Source organism: Ipomoea triloba, chromosome 5 (genome assembly GCF_003576645.1).
Source record: "Ipomoea triloba cultivar NCNSP0323 chromosome 5, ASM357664v1".
Lineage (NCBI taxonomy): Eukaryota > Viridiplantae > Streptophyta > Magnoliopsida > Solanales > Convolvulaceae > Ipomoea > Ipomoea triloba.
Window position 1 is genome coordinate 26,586,799 of NC_044920.1, and position 25,867 is coordinate 26,612,665.

General features: G+C 37.0%; 2 protein-coding genes, 1 long non-coding RNA gene and 1 other non-coding gene across 4 annotated transcripts; 3 read left to right on the plus strand and 1 right to left on the minus strand.

The window, feature by feature from the left end:
* The first annotated feature begins 980 nt into the window (after positions 1-980).
* On the plus strand, positions 981-1,061 carry TRNAL-AAG. Its single transcript has one exon. It is a non-coding gene; the product is annotated as a tRNA-Leu (tRNA).
* Positions 1,062-3,506: 2,445 nt separating this feature from the next.
* LOC116020893 lies at positions 3,507-6,125 on the minus strand. The gene is made up of 6 exons (XM_031261460.1): positions 5,535-6,125; positions 4,930-5,092; positions 4,648-4,824; positions 4,468-4,551; positions 4,296-4,377; positions 3,507-4,225 (listed from the first exon to the last, which is right to left on the minus strand). The coding sequence occupies exons 1-6, from the start codon at positions 5,852-5,854 to the stop codon at positions 3,762-3,764; spliced, it is 1,290 nt and encodes a 429-aa protein (XP_031117320.1). The 5' UTR covers positions 5,855-6,125; the 3' UTR covers positions 3,507-3,761.
* Positions 4,222-5,080, plus strand: LOC116020895. The gene is made up of 2 exons (XR_004098866.1): positions 4,222-4,398; positions 4,541-5,080. It is a non-coding gene; the product is annotated as an uncharacterized LOC116020895 (long non-coding RNA).
* Positions 6,126-21,134: 15,009 nt separating the features above from the next.
* LOC116019261 (subtilisin-like protease SBT3.9) lies at positions 21,135-24,730 on the plus strand. The gene is made up of 10 exons (XM_031259411.1): positions 21,135-21,248; positions 21,343-21,434; positions 21,543-21,640; positions 21,761-21,916; positions 22,158-22,828; positions 22,950-23,008; positions 23,111-23,371; positions 23,480-23,594; positions 23,667-23,862; positions 24,036-24,730. Exons 1-10 carry the CDS (start codon positions 21,153-21,155, stop codon positions 24,584-24,586), a joined length of 2,295 nt encoding a protein of 764 aa, XP_031115271.1. The 5' UTR covers positions 21,135-21,152; the 3' UTR covers positions 24,587-24,730.
* The last annotated feature ends 1,137 nt before the right edge of the window (positions 24,731-25,867 follow it).

Below are 25,867 nucleotides of genomic sequence, written 5' to 3' on the forward strand. Positions count from 1 at the left end.
TCACTCTTTAATTATTTCTTTCCCAAAAATAATTAAATTAAAAAAATTATCACTTGGCAATTCACGAATTCTGCTGGTTCTGGACACAAATATATACACCAACCATTTGTGGTTTGGATAAAAAAAATTGTTTTTTTTTCTTTTAGGTAACAAAAAAATCCGCAATCACTATACGATAGTGTGTACAACGTAAACCTCATTTTTTAATAATTACTATCAAATCACACATGAGCTCGACTTAAAAGAGTGTTAGTAAAAATCGAATTCATGACATTCTAGTATAAAAATTTAATTATTCTTTAAATAGTGTGTTGAATTTATGGCTTATGAGTTATATCTTATTAATATTTCAATTTCAACATTTTTGAAGTTTAATGTAACTACATGACATATAGGTAATCTGGTTGTTGAAATAAGACAGACAAATGTATATACTAAATTATACTCCTCAAATAGTAGGCTTATGGCTGAAAAAATTGAAAATTTATACATTACTCTATAATTATTATATTTGTTGAATTATTGTCCCATGATGTTTTTTACTAGACTTAAGAATTACGCTTCAAAGTCAATAATATTTATAAAAAAAAAAAAAATTAATGTATAGGATTTTGCCACACCATGAAGTAGTTGGTTTGTGAACGATAAAATTATGAATAATTAGCAATTTCTTAACAATAATTAAGAAGTAATTAATGAAATATAGAATAGTAATGATCATTGTAGCTGTATTTCGTGACAAAAGACTTGAAAAACAATACTCGTGATCCCCTTAGGAGAAATATGTATGGCGAAAGAAGCTTAAAATAAAAAATTTCAAATTTGAAGTTAAGGGTGGGAAATGGGTGGTCATGCAAAGAAGTGAAAGAACTCTCCAATCATGCTTTAAAATTAAAGAATATATAAGAAAGAATTTGGTTAAATTTTTACCTTAGATATAAAACGTTATATAAAAGCTTATGTAGAATTTGTGGCAACAAGTTGAGATGGTCGAGTTGGTCTAAGGCGCCAGATTAAGGTTCTGGTCTGAAAGGGCGTGGGTTCAAATCCCACTCTCAACAAATTTTGCACCCACCCCATCGAGTAATTTAAGCCCTTGTATTTCCCTTCTCTTTTATTTAAGCCCTCATCTGATCTTTTTCTTTTATTTGAGTCCTCTGCTAATAAAGAACTGTTCTTTACACTAAAAAAGCAAGCAGCAGCAGTAGTCCTTTTTTTTTTTTTTTTTTTGGGGTGGGGGGGGGGGGGGTTAGTAAAAATGCTGACAAAGTTCATAGAGGAAGTTAAAATTTACTCATCTTTCTGAAATGATATTCCGATCAATGCACTTCGAGACTCCCCTCAACAACGCCATTTCCCTAATCTTCCGTTAAGTGAACTTGGAATCTATAACTCAAATCCTTGATTAACAAGAATTCAAGTAACCTAACTTGATCTAGTATAATTAAATGATTAATCTATTCTTGAATATGTGGATCAAGCCTTCAATTTAGAACATGTTTCCTCTTAGATTATCTTCTATCTCATCGTTAAACTCTATGTTTCAATCTCTCTGATATTCCTGGTTCTCTGTAGAATGATCGTTCCTTCAAAAAGTAGTTAATCCTTCTTTTATATATGGACCCCACGTTTATATCTTGATAGCTTCAATCATCTTAAATTAAATAGTGAACTAGGTGTATTGAACTAGCTTGTTTTATCGTTGTCTTTTTGCCTTGAACTTGAATATGATATTCCAAGAGTTGTACCTAACTCAAAAGCTTTACATAATTAAGTAAACTATGAACTAATGCTTTGTTCCAAAATCTTTAACAACCCAAGAGCTTCTATCAAAAAATATTTTGAAAAGTATTTCATTAATAGTTTCTTTATTTTATATATTAATAAGTTTTCACTCAATCACCTCTTTCAGCACCTCTTTATTTATATTCTTGCATATGATCACATATACTAACATGAATTATAAAATTATTCCAAAAAAAAAACAGTTTGCCATATAGTTTTCTTTTAGACAAGATCAAGTAGGTATCATTTTGATTAGTAGGTAGATTGTGATTTTCACTTTTCCTTTTACCAAAGGGATTCTACACTTCTTTTCTATCCTTCCATAAATTTTCCTAAGCCTATGCCTCTCAGGAGGTATTTAGCTTACCAAATGATGAATATCATTCAATTGTTTGTATTTATTACACACAATTGCTTTACTCCACTAATTGAAAACAACTTATCGTGTCGAAATTGAATTACAATAACTTTAAATTTAACTTTAATCACTTTTTTTTTTTAATAACGAGAGAAACTCGGTTATTATTTGAAGGTGTATAAGAGGTAAATCATGTTTTGTGACCCTAATCGACAAAAGATCACAATAAAATAAACTAACATATGTTGTCCATAGCTGACCAACTTAATAGAAAATCACTCATGTCGACCCATAGTTACAAGCAACACTACTTTTTCTCCTTTTTTTCCTAGTTATTTTTTTTAATAAGATTTGAATTTTTTTTTATTAAGAATGTTGTGGTGTCGAAGTTTTGTGGTGTGTAATCCTTTAATTATTTGCATATGGTAAAGCAACTCTGCAATTGTTGTAAAGAGGGTGCAATTTGAACCACATTCATTTAATCATGCATGTTTGTTTCTTCAATTCCTCCACGGGAAGTTTGCTAACCAAACACGTTGCTATTTTCTGTTTGGATCCTGACATCAACTATAAAAAACCGTGACACGTCGCTACTCTCATTTAACGGACGCCTTCGTCAACTCCGTTAATTCCAGCCGTCTCTAGAAAAACATTGAACGTCGTAACATGTGACGCGTTTGGTGTGGACCCGCGTTTCCACTTGGACTCAGCTTTTACTCATTCTTTTCCTCTTCCATAATCAAGATATTTCTAGACCCCCAGGCCGCAAGGATTAGGAAATTCCCTTAATCCCATCCCTATAAATACTCCTCTCTTTCTTCAATTCTTCGTCAACAAGCAGTTCTAAGATCTTCCTTTCAGAGAACTTTGTCTTCGTCTTTCTTTCTTTCTTTCAAGTTTCCCAGTATTTAGCACAGAGAAGATTAGATGATGATGATGTCGATTTTCAGTTCTTTTGATGCGCTTTCTGCAGAGCTCTTCGGCCAAAAATTGGGCCTTTCTTGGGTACCCTTTTCCGCCAAGGAACAGAAAGAGCTCCGGGCTCCGGCGAGCGGTGGTTCCGACAAGGCCGCCTCTCCGGCGCCGGCGTATGATGATAAGAAGCCGCGGCAAGAACAGAGGAGGCCGAGGTTCGCCGTTGAGTTGGATGGAATCCACTGTTTCGAGACAATCATTCCCAACTGATTGGTTCTTCAACATAGGATTCTTAATTCTTTGAATTAATTAACTATGATGACAAATTGACAATATCGTTTCGTGTATGTGAAATCCAATGAAAATTTATATGCGTCATTCTTGAAAATTTTGTTTTTGTTTTTTCTTTGATGTATTTATATTGTAAGACATTCTAAGATGAGGCATGGGTATAAAGAGAATTTGTTTGGTGAAAAGATTTTACAACTGTGTGATTGGTCATGGTGTTTTCAAACTCTAGTACACTAATCACAAACGGGCGAAGTATGCAACTTTACAACATCTCGCGGGATTTTCTCTGGTAAAACTGTTGTTTTGTCACAAGTTTTTATGTGGTGCGGAAGAGCTGAACAAGGAGGACTCTAATTGCTCAACACAACTAACTACCTCGTACTGTACAAAAGAATGATAATGATCATGTTCCTCAGCGGTTTCTCCGTCCAAGATTTGCAAGTTTTCTGGCAATGTCGAATAAGAGTGCTTTGGGTAATAGCAATAGCCCTCCATCAAGAGTGCAAGCAACGGCTACAGCCCCGGAAACAAGAAGGATCTTTGGGATGTTTACAGGGCTGGGTTTTTCGGGTGGTGAATCCAGGAATTCAGTGTTGGATGATGATGAATGTTCATCGTCGCCCTGCTCCAATGAGTTGAGATGGAGGGGGTTGATTTTCGTGATGGTTTGAGCCATGGATGCACAATGGGAGATTGGTTCCCCAGAAGCTCTGGCTTGCTGGTATGCCCTTAAGCCACACTCAATCTTCTTCACTGCTCCCCACATGCCTTGCCTCGCCCCGAATTTTATGAGTTCCCAAGGGATACCCATGTCTTCATGGTGAAAAAGAATCACCTGACAAGCTGTCAATTCTCCATTTCCTCTACTTGATTCCACTGTCAAGTTATTTCAAGTTAGGAGAATGAATTGATTGATGTACATAACTCTCTGTGGGTTCAGGAATACCTGCTTGAATGAACCAACTCGAATAGTACAAATCAACACGCCTTGGTCTATCTCGCCTTGGGACAGAAGAGCATTGAACACCCTGGTTTAATCAGGACAACAAGTAAGCTAACTTGTTGATTCACAAAATCAACTACTAGAGAGAGATGCTCTAAAAATGAGAGGATAGAACCTTTGTAATGCAATAATATGATCTTTCTGATTCCCACATTCGGCGCCCGATAATGTATTCTCTGTCACTGCAGAAAAATGGGAACTGCACAAACACCACGTTCACAACATTATTCACCATGTGAAACTTTCAAAGTTGTCACAGAAGAGTAGACCATGGAGATGTTTTGTCTCTTCTCACCTTTCTTACCCAATGCAACACCATTGCTCCTGTGGCGGGGCACTCGTCTAGAATCGATGCATGCACCATCATATCATCCCATTTCAGGCGAAACTCATCGTCCCAGAAGAAGTCCCTCAACAACTCTGGCGTGGCGTCTTCATAAACCGTTCTGCTACAATACTGAGGAGGACCAGTCTAGCCAAAACAGCCAAGAGAAATGAATCAGCATTCCATCTATTTAAACAAGAGTTTCATATACACAAAAGGAAACCTTGACCAAAGTTATGGATTATGGATTACCTTTGGATCCCTCTGCCATGCCTGATAACTCAAACCGGGGATAGAACGATCCATCATATGCTTCCAACATGGCCCTCCATCTCTTCTCTCCACAAGATGGCAAAAATGTTCTAAATCCTCATCCGTAATAACATTAATATTCGCTCTTTCATCTTGCGATTGGCTGGCCAAATTAAACAAATGCAATAAGTCTTCATAGAAAACAAGTTCATGTTCATCCACTTAAACTACATACCACTGTTGGTTTACTATAACTTCATGTCTTCAAGTATTTCATATGCAACATTCAGCCTAGTTATATTAACCTATTAACATAAAACCTAATCAATATTCATCCTAAACCAACCTTCAAAGAATAACCAAAAACACTTGCTTGAAAAGAAAAAGGTACTCCCAGTTAGACTGATGATTCAGTAACCACAAAATTATAAGTTCACTCCTTAAGAGACCTATTGGCCTCCTTAATTGGCATGAACTGGTTAATTATAAACAACTTAAACTAGTTTATTTACAAGATCAAAAGACTGAAATTTATACGTGCATATCCCTAGGAAAAAGGTATATATGCAATATTAATTTTGGGATCCAAGTAGCTCAAAAGTTACCTGCTAGTGTCACAACCAATATGATCCTCATCCCAGCTTGCATACAAAGCAGGGCTGAAACTCGGGGTCTGGGCATTGGAAGAAACGAAACCTTTGGTTGAGTCCAAAGCCTTTGGTGGGGAAGGAACAAAAGCCATCGGCGAAGAAGGAGCTGAAAAGTCGAACTTACAATTGCCCAAGCTCGCCCATTTGGGTTTCCACGTCCATCCTATAATAATACCCAGAAAGAAAGCAACCCATACAGGTCCTAAAAACATCATCATCTCTACATCTATCGTGGGTCTTTCCAAAATCTCCCAAAACGCTTCTACCAACACCATAATTATTATAGTCCGATATAAAAACTCACAAAGGGAAATTAACTCTTAACAGAAAGAAAGAAAGAAACAAACAAAGAAATCTCCGCTAATATTAGCAGATACTTGGGGGAGTGGCAAGAAGAGTACAATAAAGAAGATAAAGACAAAGAGACAAAGGCTACCTCGATGTTTTGTGATAATAAGAAAGAAAGGGACACGCAAGGGGAAAATGGGTTTCTGGGAATGTTGGGTATTCTTGCATTTTGAAGACACTGCAAACGTGTGAAAAATCACCCCCCACCCCCCCCACCCCCGAAGGCGGCAAAAAAGGAGGTTTTTGGATAAGAAGAAAACTCTGAAGTAGGAAAAAACTGATTTATTTGACGAGTTCCAGAGGTGGTGCGAAGTGTGCGGGGTTTAGCGAAAACAAAAACCATTCCTTTCGGTCTGCAGATTTAGATTTTGGATAAGACAAAGCGAGGACGAGCTTTCCTACATGGATGCCCCTTCTGTCGCTTCTAAATTCTTGTTATGGTCGCCGCCACGTCGGCACATGCAGATTCCTTGTTTCGCCGCCAGCTGGACGGTCGTAATCCCACCTGGCCTATCATTGACCGCAACCATATCCTGTATGCAAACAGATTTCCAATCAGAAAATGATAAAGAGTAAAATCCCCTCATGTGATTCATGTGTCACAATTTGATTGATAAAAGAGAAAAAAATAATAATAAAAATTATGATCCATTAATTTTTCTAAATGAATTAAAATATGTCACATAGAGAGGGAGTAAGAAATGAAGTAGAAAATATGTGTATCTTCAAATCAGACCTTATTCAATAGGATAAATAACCTAAAGCTGTGGATTAACTATGGAAAACATATATTAATTTATCTTTTTATGCTTCTTCGTTGGTTAATATTATAAAATGAAATTTATCTCATGTATATATTTGTGTAATGATTACAAATTGTTCTCATTACTGAATAATAATAATAATAATAATAATAATAATAATAATAATAATAATAAAATTAAAGATCTTTTTTAGATAGATTTTTTTTTTTTATAAAATTTGTAATCAATCAATTATTGTTCATAAAATAATTTATAATTTATTGGTTTAGCAAAAAATATTTATTTTACTTCAAGTATAAATTAATAAATTTATCATTTTATATTAACAATTTAGTTTGTATTTACGAATTATGTGAGAATAACAAAATTATACAAGGGAAAGCTTTTGTCTCTCTTGCCACTAAAAGGTAAGGCCGTCAGCTCCGATGAAACGAGGGTCTACAAAATTTAAAATATTCCAATTGTTTTTAAGGTTGCATTGTATATTATTTATATTGTATTTGGACAGTAGATGTATTGATATTTCGTAATTGTGTATTTGTGTTCTTTTTATTTGTATGAAAATTATTTAAATACTATATTTGAAATTTTGATTGTTATTGATAGTCCAATGAAGATTTAATTATTTTAAAATTAAAAGATTAATATTTGATTTTTAAAAAAAATATTAATATTAAAATTATACTAGTTAGGTTGAACTATTGAAGGAGTGCAAGGACTATCCACTCCCTAAAATTCCCTTCAAGAACCAAGATATGAAAAGATTTCAAACCTCTGGTGGGAATGGTCGGATAGGAATAGGGATCGAACGTGGCGTATAGATTGCCCTCGTCCCTAGAACTGTTGGCATCCCTACATGCATGCGTGCATCAAGTTAAGATATGCATATAGGGATGACAAGTTATATATACACACGCGCTCACACACATATAACATAATCTAATAAATAAAAAATATAAAAAAAAAATTGACAACATATACATTCACTATAGAATCAAATAAATAGAAAAATATATAAAAATTGTGATAGTGAGAATTAGGTTGAATTGGGAGTAAAGTATGAAATAAATTTTTTTAATAATTCTTGAGAACTCAGGAATAGTCTAATTCAAAGGGATCCTTGAAATAGCTATTCCCCTTATAAGGGAAATGACTTATTCCCAGAAATGCAATGCGTTAACAAACAATTGAATAAGTTTGTTCTCGAGAATATAATTCCATTCCAGGTCTATTACGCAAACCAAACGTGTGGTAGGGTGAATAACTGAAATGACTATTTTATCCTTAAAAAAGAAGTTTAGAGGTGAAAATAAAGATGTTAAATCATGCTAACTGGGTGGGGCGGGCTAAAAAGCTGTGATATATTAAGCATGTTTATATTGCATATAAAACTAATGTTGATTGGTCCCCAAAAAAATTAATTTGGAAACTTAATTTATATTAAGCATGTTTATATTGTATATAAAACTAAAATTAATTGGTCCCTGAAAAAAAAAAAAAAAAAAAAAAACCTTCATTTTTTTGATCAAGAATGAGGGGTTTAACCCATGCATACCACGTACTCTTAAAGGTGGTTCAATGTAACCCAGAGCACTTGAGCCACATCGTCCGGAGGGCTATCGAGTCATTAAGTCAAAAGCTTAAAACGGTGTATAAAAAATTTAAATTATAGAAAATCGAATCTCTAAAAATTAGTGGTTATATTTATATATTGTAACTCATACCACACTTGACAAGGTTCAGCTTAGCCCCATAATGAATTTTTCTATTATATTTCTTGCTTTCCGCCTCTGTATACCCTCGTCAGTCTTTAGATAGACATTTTTTTTTTTTGAAACCAAAGCAAATGCATTACTTAAATAGAGTCCAACTCCAACAAACGTACAAGAGAAGAAAAAGGGATTGAAAAACAATCCGCGCGATCAGACCTAAATAAAGCCTCCCTCGCAAGGAAATGGGCGACCCTGTTCACAGACCGCTTAGCAAACAAAAAGCTAAGATTGACAAAATCCATAGCTAGTTTTCTAACATCACTAATAATTAGATCAAAAGATGTTACTGCATTACACTTCTGTATACCATTGATAACCTTCAAAGCATCAGATTCCACTTCAATGTTATAATAATATTATTATTATAATATTTAAACCAAGCTAACTAAAATAATTAAATCATGTAACCGAATGTGAGGTGTGTGGTTCGTGCATGCAGAGGCTATATCTTACATGGAGCATTACGTGGGTGTGTCTTGTGTGATTAGTGGAGTGGCCTTAATTATAGCACTTCATGGAATACTACATGAGCATAGCTTTAGGATTATTTGTTATTCTTCTTTACTATAAATAGTATGTAATGCATTTCATTTATTCATCAATTAAAAAAGGCATTCTTCCTTAATACCTCTTTCTCTCTCAATTCTATATATACGTATAGATATATATATTTATATATATTATAGATATATTATATTTAATATATCTAACATTTGGTATCAGAGCCAGTCAACCTTCCAACCCCGTGATATTGTCCGTAGTGAAATATGGCCACAAATTTCAATATTGTATGGTCGGGTCCCAAATTAGACGGGAAACTCGATTACAATTATTGGCAAATTATGATGACCACTCATTTGAAAGCCCAAAATCTTTGGAGCTTTATTGATCCCGGTCTACAAGAAGGAGCTGATGCAGCCGCTATACGGCGCGATCAATTAGCCTTGGGGCAGATTCACCAAGGTGTTGATTACTCAATTTTTGGGCAATTAGCTGGGGCTCAAACAGCAAAGCAAGCTTGGGACATCCTAATGGTGTCAAACAAAGGAGTTGATCGGGCACAAAAGTCGAAGTTGCAGTCGTTGAGAAGGTTGTACGATCGATGTGAGATGACCTCTACAGAAACAGTAGATGCATATTTCACTCGTCTTATTGATCAGGTGAATAAGATGAGGTTATATGGAGATAAGATTGAAGATGGTGCAGTGGTTGAAAAAGTTCTTCGAACTATGCCGATGAAGTATGACCATGTGGTGGCTTCAATTACAGAGTCACACAAAACCGAGCTCTTATCAGTTGCAAAGCTGAAAGGTATGATAGAAAGTCATATTGACAGGATTGAGTCAAAATCGGAACCACTTGCAGAAGAAGCTTTGAAGAGCCAAGTCACTTTGAATATGTCTGGCCCTAATCAAAGAGGTGGAGGATCTGGTAGAGGTCGTGGAAGAGGAAGAGGACGTGGTAACTCCAACACAGGAGGAAGACGAGGTAACTCCAACCAAGGAAGAGGTGGAGGTAATGCCAAACAAGGCAAATTTCCATTTCATTGCTATAATTGTGGCAAGTATGGGCACAAGATTGCAGATTGCTGGTACAATGAGGACAATCGTGGAAATCAAGCAAATATTGCTGAAAAGTCCGGTGAGAGTTCTGAAACCTTACTTTTGGCTAGTAATAGTTTTTCTGCAGACGAAAACATATGGTTCTTGGATACTGGGTGTAGTAACCATATGTGTGGGAAGAAAGAATTGTTTTCCGAACTAGATGAATCAGTCCGGTCTGAAGTGACATTTGGCAACAAGTCAAAAGTGCCAATTTTGGGAAAAGGTAAAATCTCTATTCAGTTGAAAGATGGTACTCATAATTTTATATCCGATGTTTTCTATGTTCCTGAACTGCACCAAAATTTGTTGAGTATGGGGCAGTTGTCAGAAAAAGGATATAAGATAAATATTACTCAGGGGTGTTGTACCATTGTAGATGCTAAGGGAGTTTTGATTGCAAAGGTAAATATGTCCCAAAATCGACTATTTCCTTTGAAAATCAATCATGCACTTCTTGCTTGCTTCAATTCTGAAATATGTGATGATAATTGGTTATGGCATATGCGATTTGGACATTTCCATTTCTCTGGATTAAATTATCTAGCGAAAAAGGAGCTTGTTTCTGATTTACCTGTTGTAAATGTCCCTGATCGTATTTGTGAGATTTGTTTGATTGGGAAGAAGCATAGAGATCCCTTCCCCGTGGGCAAGTCAAGGAGAGCCACAAAACAGTTGGAGATTATCCACTCAGACCTGTGTTCGTTGGAGGTTCCCTCACATGGAGGTTGTAAGTACTTTGTTACTTTCATTGATGATTTTAGTAGGAAAACATGGGTTTACTTTCTGAAGCAAAAGTCTGATGCATGTGATGTTTTCAAACAATTTAAGACTTTTGTTGAAAAGCAAAGTGGTTATGATATCAAAATCTTGAGAACTGATAGAGGTACAGAATATATTGCTTGTGATGATTTTTTGAAGGAGAAAGGTATTCAGCACTAGATGACAGCTAGATACACTCCACAACAAAATGGAGTGGCTGAGAGGAAGAATAGATCAATCATGGATATGGTGAGGTGCATGCTGAAATCTAAAAATCTGCCTAAGCCTTTTTGGGCAGAGGCTGTTGCTTGTGCTGTCTATGTATTGAACAGGTGTCCAACTAAAAGTGTTCGTGATAAGACACCTGAAGAAGCTTGGAGTGGAAGAAAACCCTCTATCAGAAATCTCAAGGTTTTTGGATGTTTGGCATATGCACATGTGCCAGATCAATTGAGAAAGAAGTTGGATGATAAAGGAGAGAAGTGTATATTCATTGGTTATAGTGATGGTTCAAAGGCTTATAAACTATACAACCCTGAAACTAAAAAGGTTGTTATAAGTCGTGATGTCACTTTTGATGAATGTAGTGCTTGGGATTGGTTAGCTAAAGATGAAAGTTCAGCTGTTGTTCCTGTTGTTGACAATGTTGTTGATGAGCAACCGATTCCAGATAATGTCCAGTCTCCTTCGCAACCAGAGTCGTCTGTTCGACGATCTCAACGCGAGCGCCAATTACCAGCTCGCTTGCAGGATTATGTTGTGGGTCATGATAATGACCTGTCTGATGAAGAGATTGTTCAATTTGCTCTTTTTGCAGATTGTGACCCTCTATCCTTTGAGGAGGCTGCTACAGAAACTCATTGGCTTAAGGCGATGGATGAGGAGATACGTGCCATTGAAAAGAATGGTACCTGGGAGTTAACAGATTTACCTCCGGGAAAGAAGCCAATTGGAGTAAAGTGGGTCTACAGAACCAAATACAAGTCAAATGGAGAAATTGACCGTTTTAAAGCACGGTTGGTAGCAAAGGGCTACAAGCAGAAACCAAGTATTGATTATTTTGAGGTTTTTGCTCCAGTAAGTAGACTTGATACAGTTCGAATGGTTATTTCTCTTGCTGCTCAAAATGATTGGAAATTGAATCAAATGGATGTCAAGTCTGCTTTTTTGAATGGTTTTCTGGAAGAAGAGATATATGTTGAGCAACCTGCAGGATTTGTGAAGAAAGGGGATGAATCTAAAGTTTACAGGTTGAGAAAAGCTTTATATGGCTTAAAGCAGGCGCCTAGGGCGTGGTATGGTTGCATTGACTCTTATTTTGTTGAAAGTGGTTTTATGAGATGTCCTCATGAACACACTTTGTATGTCAAATGCACTGATTCTGGTGATGTTGTTATAATCTGTCTGTATGTTGATGATTTGGTTTTTACTGGAACTAACTTGAAGCTAATCTCAGAATTCAGGGAGGCACTCATTAAGAGATTTGAAATGACTGATATGGGCCTTATGTGTTACTTTCTTGGCCTTGAGGTTGTTCAGATGGATGGTGGAATCTTTATTTCACAAAAGAAATATGCTGCTGATATTTTGAAAAAGTTCAAAATGGAAAACTCCAAACCAGTTTCAACTCCAGTAGCTGAAAAGTTAAAGGTGTCCAAAGATGAGTCTGGTAAGAATGTGAATGTTACAGCTTATAAAAGCTTGATTGGGAGTTTGAGGTATCTGGTGGCTACAAGGCCGGATATTTCTTTTGGAGTTGGAATACTTAGCAGATTCATGGAGGAACCAAAAGAATCACATTGGGCTGCAACGAAGCGAATTCTGAGATATGTCAAAGGTACGAGCAATGATGGAATTTTTTACTCTACTAATGAAGTTGTGGAGCTTGTTGGATACACAGACAGTGATTGGGCTGGAGATGTTGAGACTAGAAAAAGCACATCAGGATATGCCTTCTATCTTGGTTCAGCTATATTTTCTTGGTCTTCAAAGAAGCAGCAGATTGTAGCACTTTCAACCGCAGAAGCAGAATATATTGCAGCAGCAAATTGTGCTACTCAGGCAATTTGGCTAAGAAGAATTTTGGAATTTTTACAACACAGACAGGAAGCACCTACAACTATTTTCTGTGACAACAAATCTGCAATTTCGTTGTCCAAGAATCCTGTCTTTCATGGTCGCAGCAAACATATTGATATCAAGTATCACAAAATCAGAGAGTTAGTTGCTGAAAAACAAATCAACATTGAGTATTGTTCAAGTGAAAGTCAAGTTGCGGATATCTTTACGAAGCCGTTGAAGACAGAGACATTTCTCAGATTAAAGAAGGATATTGGAATGACCAATATATCCAACTTGGTTTAAAGGAGGCAATGTTATAATAATATTATTATTATAATATTTAAACCAAGCTAACTAAAATAATTAAATCATGTAACCGAATGTGAGGTGTGTGGTTCGTGCATGCAGAGGCTATATCTTACATGGAGCATTACGTGGGTGTGTCTTGTGTGATTAGTGGAGTGGCCTTAATTATAGCACTTCATGGAATACTACATGAGCATAGCTTTAGGATTATTTGTTATTCTTCTTTACTATAAATAGTATGTAATGCATTTCATTTATTCATCAATTAAAAAAGGCATTCTTCCTTAATACCTCTTTCTCTCTCAATTCTATATATACGTATAGATATATATATTTATATATATTTATATATATTATAGATATATTATATTTAATATATCTAACATTCAACAAAATCAGCATTGAGTTCCTTCAGCCACTTGAGTGCTTCTTTTACTCCCATCGCCTCCGCTTCGTCTGGCCTGAACATGGTTGGCCACGGGAGTTGTCTGGCAGCAATGAAATTCCCATACTCATCTCTCAAAACAAAACCAAAGCCCATTCTCTTCGTCGTGTGATCGAGTGCCGCATCCACATTCAATTTTTTCCAACCCATCTGTGGTTTAATCCAGCGATCGATATGCCTAGGATTAGACACATGAACCTCCTTTTCCAAATTGACCTCGGTCCAAGCATGAAGAAAAGATTGGGCACCTCCAACAATGGCTTGGGCCGAAAGAGCAATACTATTCCACACTTTCTCATTTCGCGCCTCCCACAACTTCCAGCAAACAGTAATGACCAAAGATAACTGATTAGTGGTCAAGTTATTAAACTGATAATGCAACCATTCATCAAAATCCTGATAACCCCTGTAAGTAATACTCCCCAATAAATCCCAGCATTGCCTTGCAACTGGGCAGCAGATGAACAAGTGGAGAGCATTTTCAACATCATATGCACAGAGTTGGCATAAAGAAGAGATGGGAACTCTCTTAGCAATAAGATGATCAGCGGTCGGGAGGGAATTGGAACATAATTTCCAGAGAAAACTTTTCACCTTCGGGGGCAGTAGCATACCCCACATAGTAGACCAGAAGAGAGGTTGATGATTATGATAGGAGGTCTGGAGTTTGTTATAGCAGCTTTTGACTGAATAAATCCCTTTCTCATCGTTCATCCATATCAGTTTGTCTCTATGCTGTCCTTCAACAATGGGGATACTTCTGATAAGAGCCACATCATCCTGCTCGAATAAATACTCCAGCAGCTCCCCATCCCAGTCCGTCTTCTCCATGTTTAGCAGATTTTCAACCTTCGCATCAGATAAATGATCTGCCATAGGAGTGTGAATAAAAAGATGATCAATGTTAGGTAACCAAGGGTCTCCCCATACTTTGATAGAAACCCCATCCCCCACTCTCCACTTAATCCCATCCCGAAGAACACTTTGAGATTCAAGGATACTTCTCCAAATAAAAGATGGACTACCACCTAGTTGTGCATCAAAGAAAGAAAGATTAGGGTAGTAGCGGGCTTTGAAAACTCTGGCCACAAGGGACTCAGGATTTTGAACTAATCTCCAGGCCTGTTTCCCTAGCAGAGCAATGTTAAAATCACGAATTCTCCGAAATCCCATGCCCCCCCACTGCTTAGGAATACACAGTGACTCCCAGCTTTTCCATCGTATACCCCTGCTTCTTTCTCCCTCGCTACCCCACCAATAGGCATTCATAATCCTCTCAATCTCCCTACCCATATCAACTGGCAACAGAAAGACACTCATAGCAAAAGATGGGATGGCTTGAATCACGTTTTTCAGAAGAATCTCCTTCCCCGCTTTAAACAGAAACTTGGAAGTCCAGCTCTTTATCCTACCCACCACCTTATCCTTGATGAAACCCAAAATTTCCCTCTTATTACGACCCACTAAGGAGGGTAACCCCAGATAGTTACCACCCTGGATTCCTTCCCTCATACCCAACACCCCACATACAACCCTCCTATTCTCAAGGGACACATTCCTGCTAAAAGACACAGTGGATTTCTCCCAGTTAACAGATTGCCCAGAGGCCATCGAAAAGGATTCAATGATGCCTCTCAGAATACCACTCTCAGATAAGGAAGCTCTGCAGAAAATATAACAATCGTCCGCAAAGAATAAATTTGTGATGATAGGGGCTCCCCTAGCCACAGAAACCCCATGTAATAACCCCTCTCGAACTCTCCTTTGTATGACACAATGAAAAACTTCAAGGACCATAATAAACAAGTAGGGTGAAAGTGGATCCCCTTGACTCAACCCCCTTCCCGGTATGATAGCCCCAATCTCCCTACCTTCAAGAAGAATTCTATACTCAATAGTGGATATGAGCTCCCATATAAAATCCACCATATGAATAGAAAACCCAAACTTAATGAGAACAGCCCTCAGAAAATCCCACCGAACTTTATCGTAAGCTTTACTCATATCAAGCTTTACACCCGCAAATCCCACGTTCCCCTGCCTCTTACGTTTCAAGAAATGATTAATCTCAAAGGCAAGCATAATATTATCCATGATCATCCTACCCGGGACAAAGACAGTTTGTGCTTCAGAAATAAGGGGACCCAAAAGAGGTTTGATACGATTTGCTAAGATTTTTGACAAGATTTTATACAGGATGTTACACAACGCTATTGGACGCAGATCACCCACACACTCCGGTTTAGATTTCTTTGGAATAAGCACAATATGTGTAAGATTGAGATAAGGGGGTAACTTCCCAGTACTGAAACTGTGATTACAAAAATTCAACAACTCAGGGCTAAGGACATCCCAAAAGCTCTGAAAGAATCCTGGACTTAGTCCATCCGGGCCCGGCGATTTATCAGGCTTAATATCAAATAAAGCATCTTTAACTTCAGTAATAGAAATAGGTCTATTCAGAATTCCATTCTGAATATCCGAAACCTTAGTCTCAACCAAATTCAAAAGATGATCCATATTACCCCCAACAGGTTTAAGGAGATTCGTAAAATGCGAAGTAATGAGGGAGTCAAGATTATTACCTCTCTCCACCCAGTTCCCATCATCATTCCTCAGCTTAGAAATGCTGTTGTTCTGTCTCCTTCGCCGAACAGAGTTATGGAAGAAAGCGGAATTGGTATCTCCTTCCCGAAGCCAAAATTGTTTAGCCCTCTGTCTCCAATAGTCATTCTGATGATGTAGCGCCCGGATATACTGTACCTGGGCTTCTTTAAACAAAGATATGCCCAGAGAGTCCCGCCTTATTTTAGTGGATTCCATACGTTTCCTCCAGTAGGCTAGCCGTTTATCAAAGTCCTTTGCAAAAGACTTACCCCAATTCCAGATGGCCTTACCACAGCGGCCAATTCTATCCATTAGATGGAGTCCACTCGAACGAGACCAGCTCTCAATCATAATTTCCCTGCTCGTATTGTCCCTTAACCACAAATTTTCAAACTTGAATCTAGCTTTCTAGCGGTGATTATTGTTCGGGAGAACCTCCGGAAATAAAGGCAAATGATCACTTTTAGAAACTATCACTGAAGTAGCTTTAGCAGAAGGGAATAGCTCACACCAAGTATCTGAAGTCAGAATCCTATCCAATTTAGCTTCCACCCAATTAGGAGTGCCTTTAGATCGCTCCCAAGTATATTGATGACCTTCAAACTTGAAATCCCTCAAGCCACTTGTTTCAACCGCATCACTGAAACCCTCAATTAGTCTTCTTGGTTGCGGGTTGCCACCCCGTTTCTCGTTCGGATAGAGAATGTCATTAAAATCACCCAATACAACCCACGGTAAAGAGTTACGAACCGCTAGTTGTTTTAGGAGATTCCACGACTCCGACTGTCTTACCCTCTCCGGACATCCATAGAATCCTGTAAACCGCCACTTCAAATCTCCAGAGCTCAAACATACCTCCGCATCAATGTGGTTCGCAGAGAACGACTTGATATCCACTTCCGTCCCCTCCTTCCACAACAAGGCTAAGCCACCTCTATGACAACTACTATCAACCAAAAACAGACCCACGTAACCCAACCTCTGCTTAATGGGCTGAAGTCTCCTCAAACCAACAAACGTTTCAATAAGGAACACAATATTGGGCTTCTTAGAGTGGATCAAGTCCACTAGAACCTGAACGGTCGATGGGTTCCCAAGCCCACGACAGTTCCAAGATAAACAACTCATTGTTGTGGGCGGGCCTGATTCACAGGTCCCGCCCTTGGCAAGTTTAAAGAAACAATATCAACATCATTAAGATCGTGCTCCATCGGACTGGGCTGAGATAATGGGCCGCCAATTTCAACACGTCTTCTTTTCTGATCCACAATAGTTAGCCCATCCTCTTCATAGAGGTCCTCAGTACCCTCACTAGCCAACTCTGTCACAGTTTTTGTCCCTTCTCCAACAACCATTTCATCAGACGCCACGTGTTGCTCTCTGCCGATCCCCGTACCCTGAGGGATATTCTGGGGTAATGGGGTACCAGGTACTGTGCCTGACGTACGGAGATTCGTACTCGATCCCACGGTCGGGGACAGGGGATTTCCGTTATTCCTCTCTTGGTCCAAAACCAACCACCGCCGGCCAGACGCCGGTCCCGATCGCCGATTAGCGGCCCTAATCCAGGCACCATACTGCTTTTCCTCAGGTAGACAAGATTCCTCAAACAGCTTTGAACAGAATTTTTCCGTGTGGCCGATAATACGGCAAATGAAACAGAAATTTGGAAGACGTTCATACCGGAAAGAAATCCACGACCACTCCCCTCCCGGTCGGCGTATACGCATTTTACTCGTTAGTGGTTTGGTGATATCAATAGAAACCCGAATACGGATGAAAGTACTCCACCACCCTTCTGAGTTGTTTTCATCCATACAAACATAGCTACCGATGAAATTTCCGATCGCTTTCGCGGCTTTCTCTGAATAAAAACCATACGGAAGATCATGAAGTTGAATCCAGAACTCTGCCCGGTCAAGTGGCATGGACAGAGGTGGAATATCAAGCCTCATTTTCTCTAGCACCAGCAGGCTCTGGTCATAGGCCCACGGACCATCATCAAGTATCCTCTGCAAATCACGGATATGAAAAAATCGAAAGATGAAGATATTGTTACCAAGATCTTCCACCGCCATTCCTTTAACAGGACGCCACACAGAGGCCAAAGTGTCACGCATAAACGTGAACTTAGCAAGCCTGTCCGAAATGAGCTTTCCAACCAACATGAGACTGACATCCTCATGCCGACATGAGACTTGCTCATCAGACCCATCATCAGCAATTTCCAAAGCAGCATAAAGCTTCCAGTAGATCATCAGTCTGGTCCACCGAGTTGTTTTGCACTTGAGAGCCCAGGGTAGAAGATTTGACTCCCGAGGATTCACCCATTTGCTGATCCATGACAAGACAGGAGCCCAAAGAAGACCGGAGAAAGTTATCACAACAGAAAGAAAGGGAAAAGGGTGAAGGTAGAAAAAGCTTGCCACAAAGGCAAGGAAAAGCTAGCCAAGGAAGCTAGAGAGAGATAAGTAATTGATTTAAATCTTGACTAGTATATTAGATGGACATCTTAAACAACTTTAATAATTTATTAAAAATAATAAATGAAAAAAAATTACATTCTTTGTCCAAAGGAGAGACAGATAGAGGAGATATTTTGTAATTTTAAAAGTCAAACCTAATTTGGCTAATTATATAAATGTTCATTTTTATTTTACTTTCAATTCATTTCATGATGATTTCGTATATATTATACATATATAGAAAGTATTCATTAATTCTTTTTGTTACAAAATAAAGAAATTTTCCAATCAAAGAAGAAATACAACTTATTATGTTAATTTTACCAAACTCCACAATTCTATGGTTTGGTTGATGGGAATTGCCCCAATTCCCTCCAACCATGAAATTGCAATCGTTCCCGTGCAATATAACTTCATAATTTGTGGAATTATAATTTAAATGTGAATTACTATTTTTTTATCGTTGTTGTTATTATTATATTATTATACAAGTGTATTTTGTTCTTTATTTACTTCTTCCTTCTCAATTTCTAAACATTTTATTCTTACATATCAAACAATATAATTTGAATTCGCACCTTATTCTTTTTCTACGAAATTACAATTTATTTTCCCCTAATTATCTCGTTCTAACTAGTAAAGTATTATTGAATCTTAGAGCCGATAGAGGCCACAATGTAATTAATTTCAAGATCGTTAAAAGAAAAGTTGACTAATGGGCTAATTAATGATAGTACTGCTATGAATTTATTAAAATGTTTAATTTGGAATTTTCAAATGTAGATTAAATACTAAGGTAACTAGGTAAGGGTACGCTAATCCTATGAAATTGAAGTCCACTCTAAATAATTAGAATTAATAACTTATCCGTGATACGGATTTTTTTTTTTCTAAAATTAAAAGTATTTTAAATAAATAAAAATTTAAATTAATTTTTTGTAAATACAAAAAAATGTATATTATACACCTTTTCTCTCTCTCTCTCTATATATATATATAGAGAGAGAGAGAGAGTAAAGATGGTTACTTTTCTAGTTTCCTGACTTGGATTATAGTAGATAGGGAACGGTCTAGGGCCTCTATTTGGGGACTGACCTAACAATTTTTTAAAGGAAAATGTTAGTTTCTCTTAAGTTTGTCATTCACAAATTATTCATTTCATGATGTGGCAAAATTTTAGACATTACTTTTTTTTAAAAAACTTTAATTATATTAATGCTTAGGATTGTGTCACATCATGGAGTTGTGGTTTGTGAGTGTTAAAATTACAGGTGTGTAACATGCCCCTATGTTGATGCTTAATATGCAATATCATAATGTAAAATTTGTTGCAGTTTTTGTCGCCATTAGCGACAGAAAGTAAATCGGTCGCCTTTTCCCAACGCGAAATGAACGACATAATTTAAATTCGTCGCAATTTTTATTGTGAATATTTTTCCACCAAGATTTCGCGATTTATTTTTTTTTTTTGCCCAAAAAAATGCAATGGAATTAATTTTTGTTGCCGTTTCCGTTTCAAATTTGAAATGGAAGCTATTTTGTCGCATTATTCGTCGCGATTCGTGATTTTTCTTGTAGTATAATATGCACACGCACTTTTTTAATCCCTCCAGTTAATCTCATCTATAGATCTATTGTTTTAATGGATGAGATTGGTTCTCATAGACTCAGAGAGGTTGGTTTTCATAGGAACCTCACCCTTTATATATATATATATATATATATATATATATATATATATATATATATGCAAGAATATCTTTTGTAATTTTTAACAAAATAGGATATCTTGTTTAGTCTCTTCTCAAAATATTAGTATTTGAAAATCATTATTTGGTTAAAAAAAATAGATAAATATGCATCTATTTCAGTAGAAGAACTACCATTACCATCACGGCTACCGTTTGATTTTTTTTTTTAATAAATATTATTGAAAAACAAAGACCATGTCACTTACTTTTACAAACAGTAGCAGGAGAAATAGTTTGGGAAAGATTTTAACAAACAAGATAACGAATGTACTTTTCACCATTGTATATACATATGTATATATATATATATATATTATAAAATATGATTAATGATGACTTACTGTATTTATTAAATTGATATTTAGTAATGTTTAAGTGGTGATTGATCAATGTGTATCATAGTAAAAAAAATTGGAATACTATTATATATAATAATGAACCAATAGTATTTGTTATAATGAACTTGTACTGATATTTTTGCATCAAGATTTTTTATGAAACTACACTATGGACCACAGTCTATGTATAAGTTGCCCAAGAAATCAGTTATTTATTTATTAAACCAAAGAATTTTTATGCAGAGGCAATTAATATGCCTCTCACTCCTTCAACGAAACATGATATAAATACAGGTTTCTGGGAGGAGAAGAGATCATGCTTAAACACTTTAATTTCTTGTGTCATCCAAAATATGGATAAGAATCAAAACATATTCAGTTTTTTCTTTGTCTCCCTACTTCTGTTCCAAAATGCCAATGTTTATACCTGGGCACTGTCTGAATCCAAAGTCTGTAACTTACACTTAGTTTTAATTTGTATTGATCAATTTTGACAAACGCTTCACTGATGTTTCTTTCTTTCTCATTTTTCACTAAAAACAGGTTTACATTGTGTATATGGGAGCGAGGCAGCATGGTGATGTAAATCGCATCACTTCTACTCACAATGATATGCTAACTTCTGTCCTTGGAAGGTAGGTCTAGTGCTTTGTATTCTACAGTTATATACCACTTTTCTTGCTAGTTTTTTGTTGTTTTAGCAATTTTTTCTTATTGTTTATCACCTGGCCTAATTAATGCAGCCGAAAAGCAGCTGTGGGCTCAATGATTTACAGCTACAGGCATGGATTCTCTGGTTTTGCTGCCATGATGACCGAGTCCCAAGCTCAAACCATTGCAAGTAATACATATATACATAAACTTTTTCAAGATTTTAAGGATGAACCAGCTGGGGAGCTAGCTAGCTTGTTGAATCTGTTATGTTCAAGTACTTAATTTTTATTAAATGCATCTTTTGTAGACTTACCTGGCGTTGTTAAAGTCATGCCTAATTCCGTCTACAAGTTGCAAACAACTAGGACTTGGGATTATCTGGGCCTACCCTACAACTCTGCCAATACTCTCCTCAATGATAGTAAAATGGGTGATGATATCATCGTTGCTGTTCTAGATTCAGGTGCTCTGATCATCTTGTATACAATTGTTATACTATCAACCAGATCCATCTTGCATCGTAGACCCTACTCCAAAACGACATCCAGATTATTATTATTATTATGTGTCTGCAATTGCAGGCACATAATCTGAATGTTGTTTTGGACCAGATCCACAATGATCCATGTTATAATTTGTCTATCTCTTTGTATATTTCTTTAATTTGCAGTGTTAGTCTTAGAAGTTAGGTTAAATACGTGCAGGAGTGACACCAGAAAATGAAGCCTATAGTGATAAAGGAGTAGGTCCAATTCCTTCAAAATGGAAGGGCTACTGTGAGTCTGGACAGATGTTCGATCCCAAGAAGAATTGCAACAGAAAACTAATTGGAGCCCGGTACTTCATTGATGGCTACCTGGCTTATAAAGGGCAGCCCGGAATCACAACAGGAATCAGAGACTACATCTCTCCAAGGGACGCAGATGGGCATGGCACTCACACTTCTAGCACAGCAGCTGGTTCACCTGTGTCCAATGTGAGCTACAAAGGGCTCTCATTAGGAACATTTAGAGGCGGTGCGCCTCGGGCTAGGCTTGCCATTTACAAGGTGGGTTGGGAAGATGGCTTATTTACGGATGCCGATATTCTCAAGGGCTTTGACACTGCCATTCATGACGGAGTTGATGTGATATCTGCGTCATTTGGGGCTAATGTGCCTTTATATTCTGAACTATACCCTCAAGCTGGTGCAGTGAGCTTTGGTTCTTTTCATGCTGTTGCACAAGGGATCAGTGTTGTTGCTGCAGGAGGGAACTCAGGGCCTGCTGCTCAAACTGTGTCTAATGGGGAGCCCTGGATCATAACAGTTGCTGCTAATACACCTGATAGAGCATTCCCTACCCCAATCACACTTGGAAATGGTCAAACCCTCATGGTAAATATAATTATCTTCATATATAGAACAACTTATGAGACTGTCTCACAGATCCTCGTCATCAGTACAGTGAGATTGATCGGATTTTTTATAAGTATTATACAACGATTGCTTTATGTAGGGTCAATCATTATTCACAGGGAAAGACACAGGCGTTGTCAACTTGGTTGCTGCCCAAGGGTATGATATATATACTGCTACTTCAATTATATTCCTAGTACTGCACTATATTGCTAGCCTGCTTGAGTGGTATGTCAATTCTCTTTTTTTGGTATTGTTTAGGCCTTGTGAAAGCCTATCTACAAATAGTAGATGGATAACTGGAAATATGGTGTTGTGTTTTACTGGAATGCGTGGCTCAGATCTTGAAGTAGCAGGGTTTGTAGGAAGAGCTCGGGCTGTTGTGAGAATGATGCGTGGTTTGGGAATTATTGTGGCACAGAAGCCATTTACATCACTAGATGCATATGATGATTCTTTTCCTAGTGTTCAAGTTGATTACGAGACTGGAACTAAAATACTCTATTATATCGTATCTATAAGGTATATATATATATATGCGTGCACATTTAATAGTAATTTTTTTTATTTATAATTACAATAAAATTGTACCTTGTATATTTAAAGTGACTAATGAAACCATAAGTTCAGAGACCCAAAGGCGCGACTAAGTCCATCCAAAACTCAAATTGGGAAGCCAATCTCAAGCGTCATAGCAAAGTACTCAGCCCGTGGCCCTTATACTATAAACTCGGTTATACTTAAGGTATCATTTCGATATGTAATATTTTGCTCACTCAACATTGTTATAACCTTTTGATATTACAACAATTTGCAGCCAGATATTGCGGCACCAGGAACAAATATATTAGCAGCATATGTTCCTGAAAATCCTGCTATCCCAATAAGTACATTTCAGATTATCAGTGGAACATCTATGGCAACACCACATGTGGCAGGAATAGTTGCACTACTCAAAGCTACTAACCCAAATTGGTCTCCAGCAGCTATAAAATCCGCAATTGTCACAACAGGTTTAATTTGTTTTGTACAATTCTTACATTTTCATAAGTAAATAATGGTAATCTTATTCCCATTATTTAAAATTCTTTGATATATATATATATATATATATATATATATATATATATATATATATGTATGTATGTATGTATATATATGTATGTATTATGTGTTTAATTTGCAGCATGGACATGTGACCCATCATCCGGACAACCAATATTCAATGAAGGAGAGACAATGAGTAAGTTGGCAGATGCGTTTGACTATGGGGGAGGGATCATAAACCCTAACAAAGCAAGATATCCTGGCCTCATCTACGACATGAGCACAGCAGATTATCTTCAGTGTCTATGTGCCATGGGATATGACAGTAGCGTGGTTAGTGGACTTGCAGGACAAACCACAGCTTGCAATAATGGGATTTCCATTTTAAATGTGAATTTTCCTTCGATAACCATACCAAATCTAAACGGATCAGTCACTCTCACTAGAACCGTGACAAATGTTGGACCTGTAAATTCTGTATACAAAGTTATGGTTGAATCTCCAAAGGGAATAACAGTAGCTGTAACGCCAAGTACACTAAACTTCAGTCCCAATGTCAAGAAGATGTCCTTTAGTGTACAAATTTCCACGAGCTATGGCTCCAATACAGGGTACTATTTTGGGAGTTTAACTTGGAATGATGGGGTGAATAATGTCAAAATTCCTATATCTGTCAAGACAATGTATTAAGTAAGAATCAAGAAGCTATTATGGAAGCTTGAAATGATGTGGTGTATAGTGTGAGAATTCCTATATCTGATAACACTATATATTAATAATCTTGAGTTGATGCTTATTTCAAGAAGAAATAAAAATTTAAGTTATTGACTATGGTACTTAAAATGTTGAAGTATATGAATTGAGGCAATCAAGTTAGTTTTGGTCTCGGGTAAGTAAAAGTCTAAGGGAAAAGAGGGGTGGAGTTGAATAGACTTTTTTGCAGCAGAAACCGCCCATCATGGTCTCTTAGAACCCAGCCAAAATCCATTATTCCATTGGTTTGATCAATAGCAGCATCAACATTCAATTTCAGCCTTCTTAGAGTTGGTTTTTTCCATCGATCAATATTACCCGTAGCATGAGAGACACTAGGTATGTTGTTGGCAGCCGTCCAATTCTCCAAAAAGAATAATGCATGATTTTTAATCTTTGTTTGTTTGTTTTTTTTTTGTTTTGTTTAGTACTATTGACTTTGTTCATAACTATTTTTTCTCAACTTATATAAGAACAAAGAGTCAATACCGCATCCACTAAGGCTCGAACCCACAACCTCTTGTTTTTAAGTTTATTTTTGGTAATACCTAAGAAATCACGTCCCCTCACAATTATAGATTATGTGAGATTTTATAAGATATTACTCTTTTTAAACAAAGATCAAACACCCTCTTAGCTCCTCTTTCAAATGCTGTTATTTGATTTACGAAAAAATTCACAGCCATTATGTGAGGATGCGCTTTGAGTGAAGTTCGGTTTGTGATCTTAAACGAAAAAAAGATTCTAAGAAAGTAAACAAACTTAAATAGTTCGTTAACCCGTTCGAACAGATAATGTTAATAGATAATTCTCTCAATGAGTCAAATTTTAAATTTTGTAGTTGTAGTTACTAACAGTAACAAACTGTTTCTCTCTGTCTTTTTTCAATGTTCTAAAACGGGATTCAGTTAGAGGTAGAAACCAGTTTGTTTATAGTTGCATGTTTGATTATCTATTGGTCGCCTCCCGTGATTAAGTATTCTCTGATCTCTTAGTCCAATTTTCAAACACTTGGCATGCATTCTACGTCGATGTTAGTGGTGAGAGGAGCATCAAGAATAACGCTTTCTTCCGGCGATTATCCAAGAAATCTGTTCCAATGGGCGAGCGGAGAAACTGCAAGCGTACCAGCGGACAATCCACCTTTCCAACTGCAAGAAGGTGATTGGGTGTATTCTTCAACAATATAATCTCTCGTGTGTTTGCTTTCCCTCCATC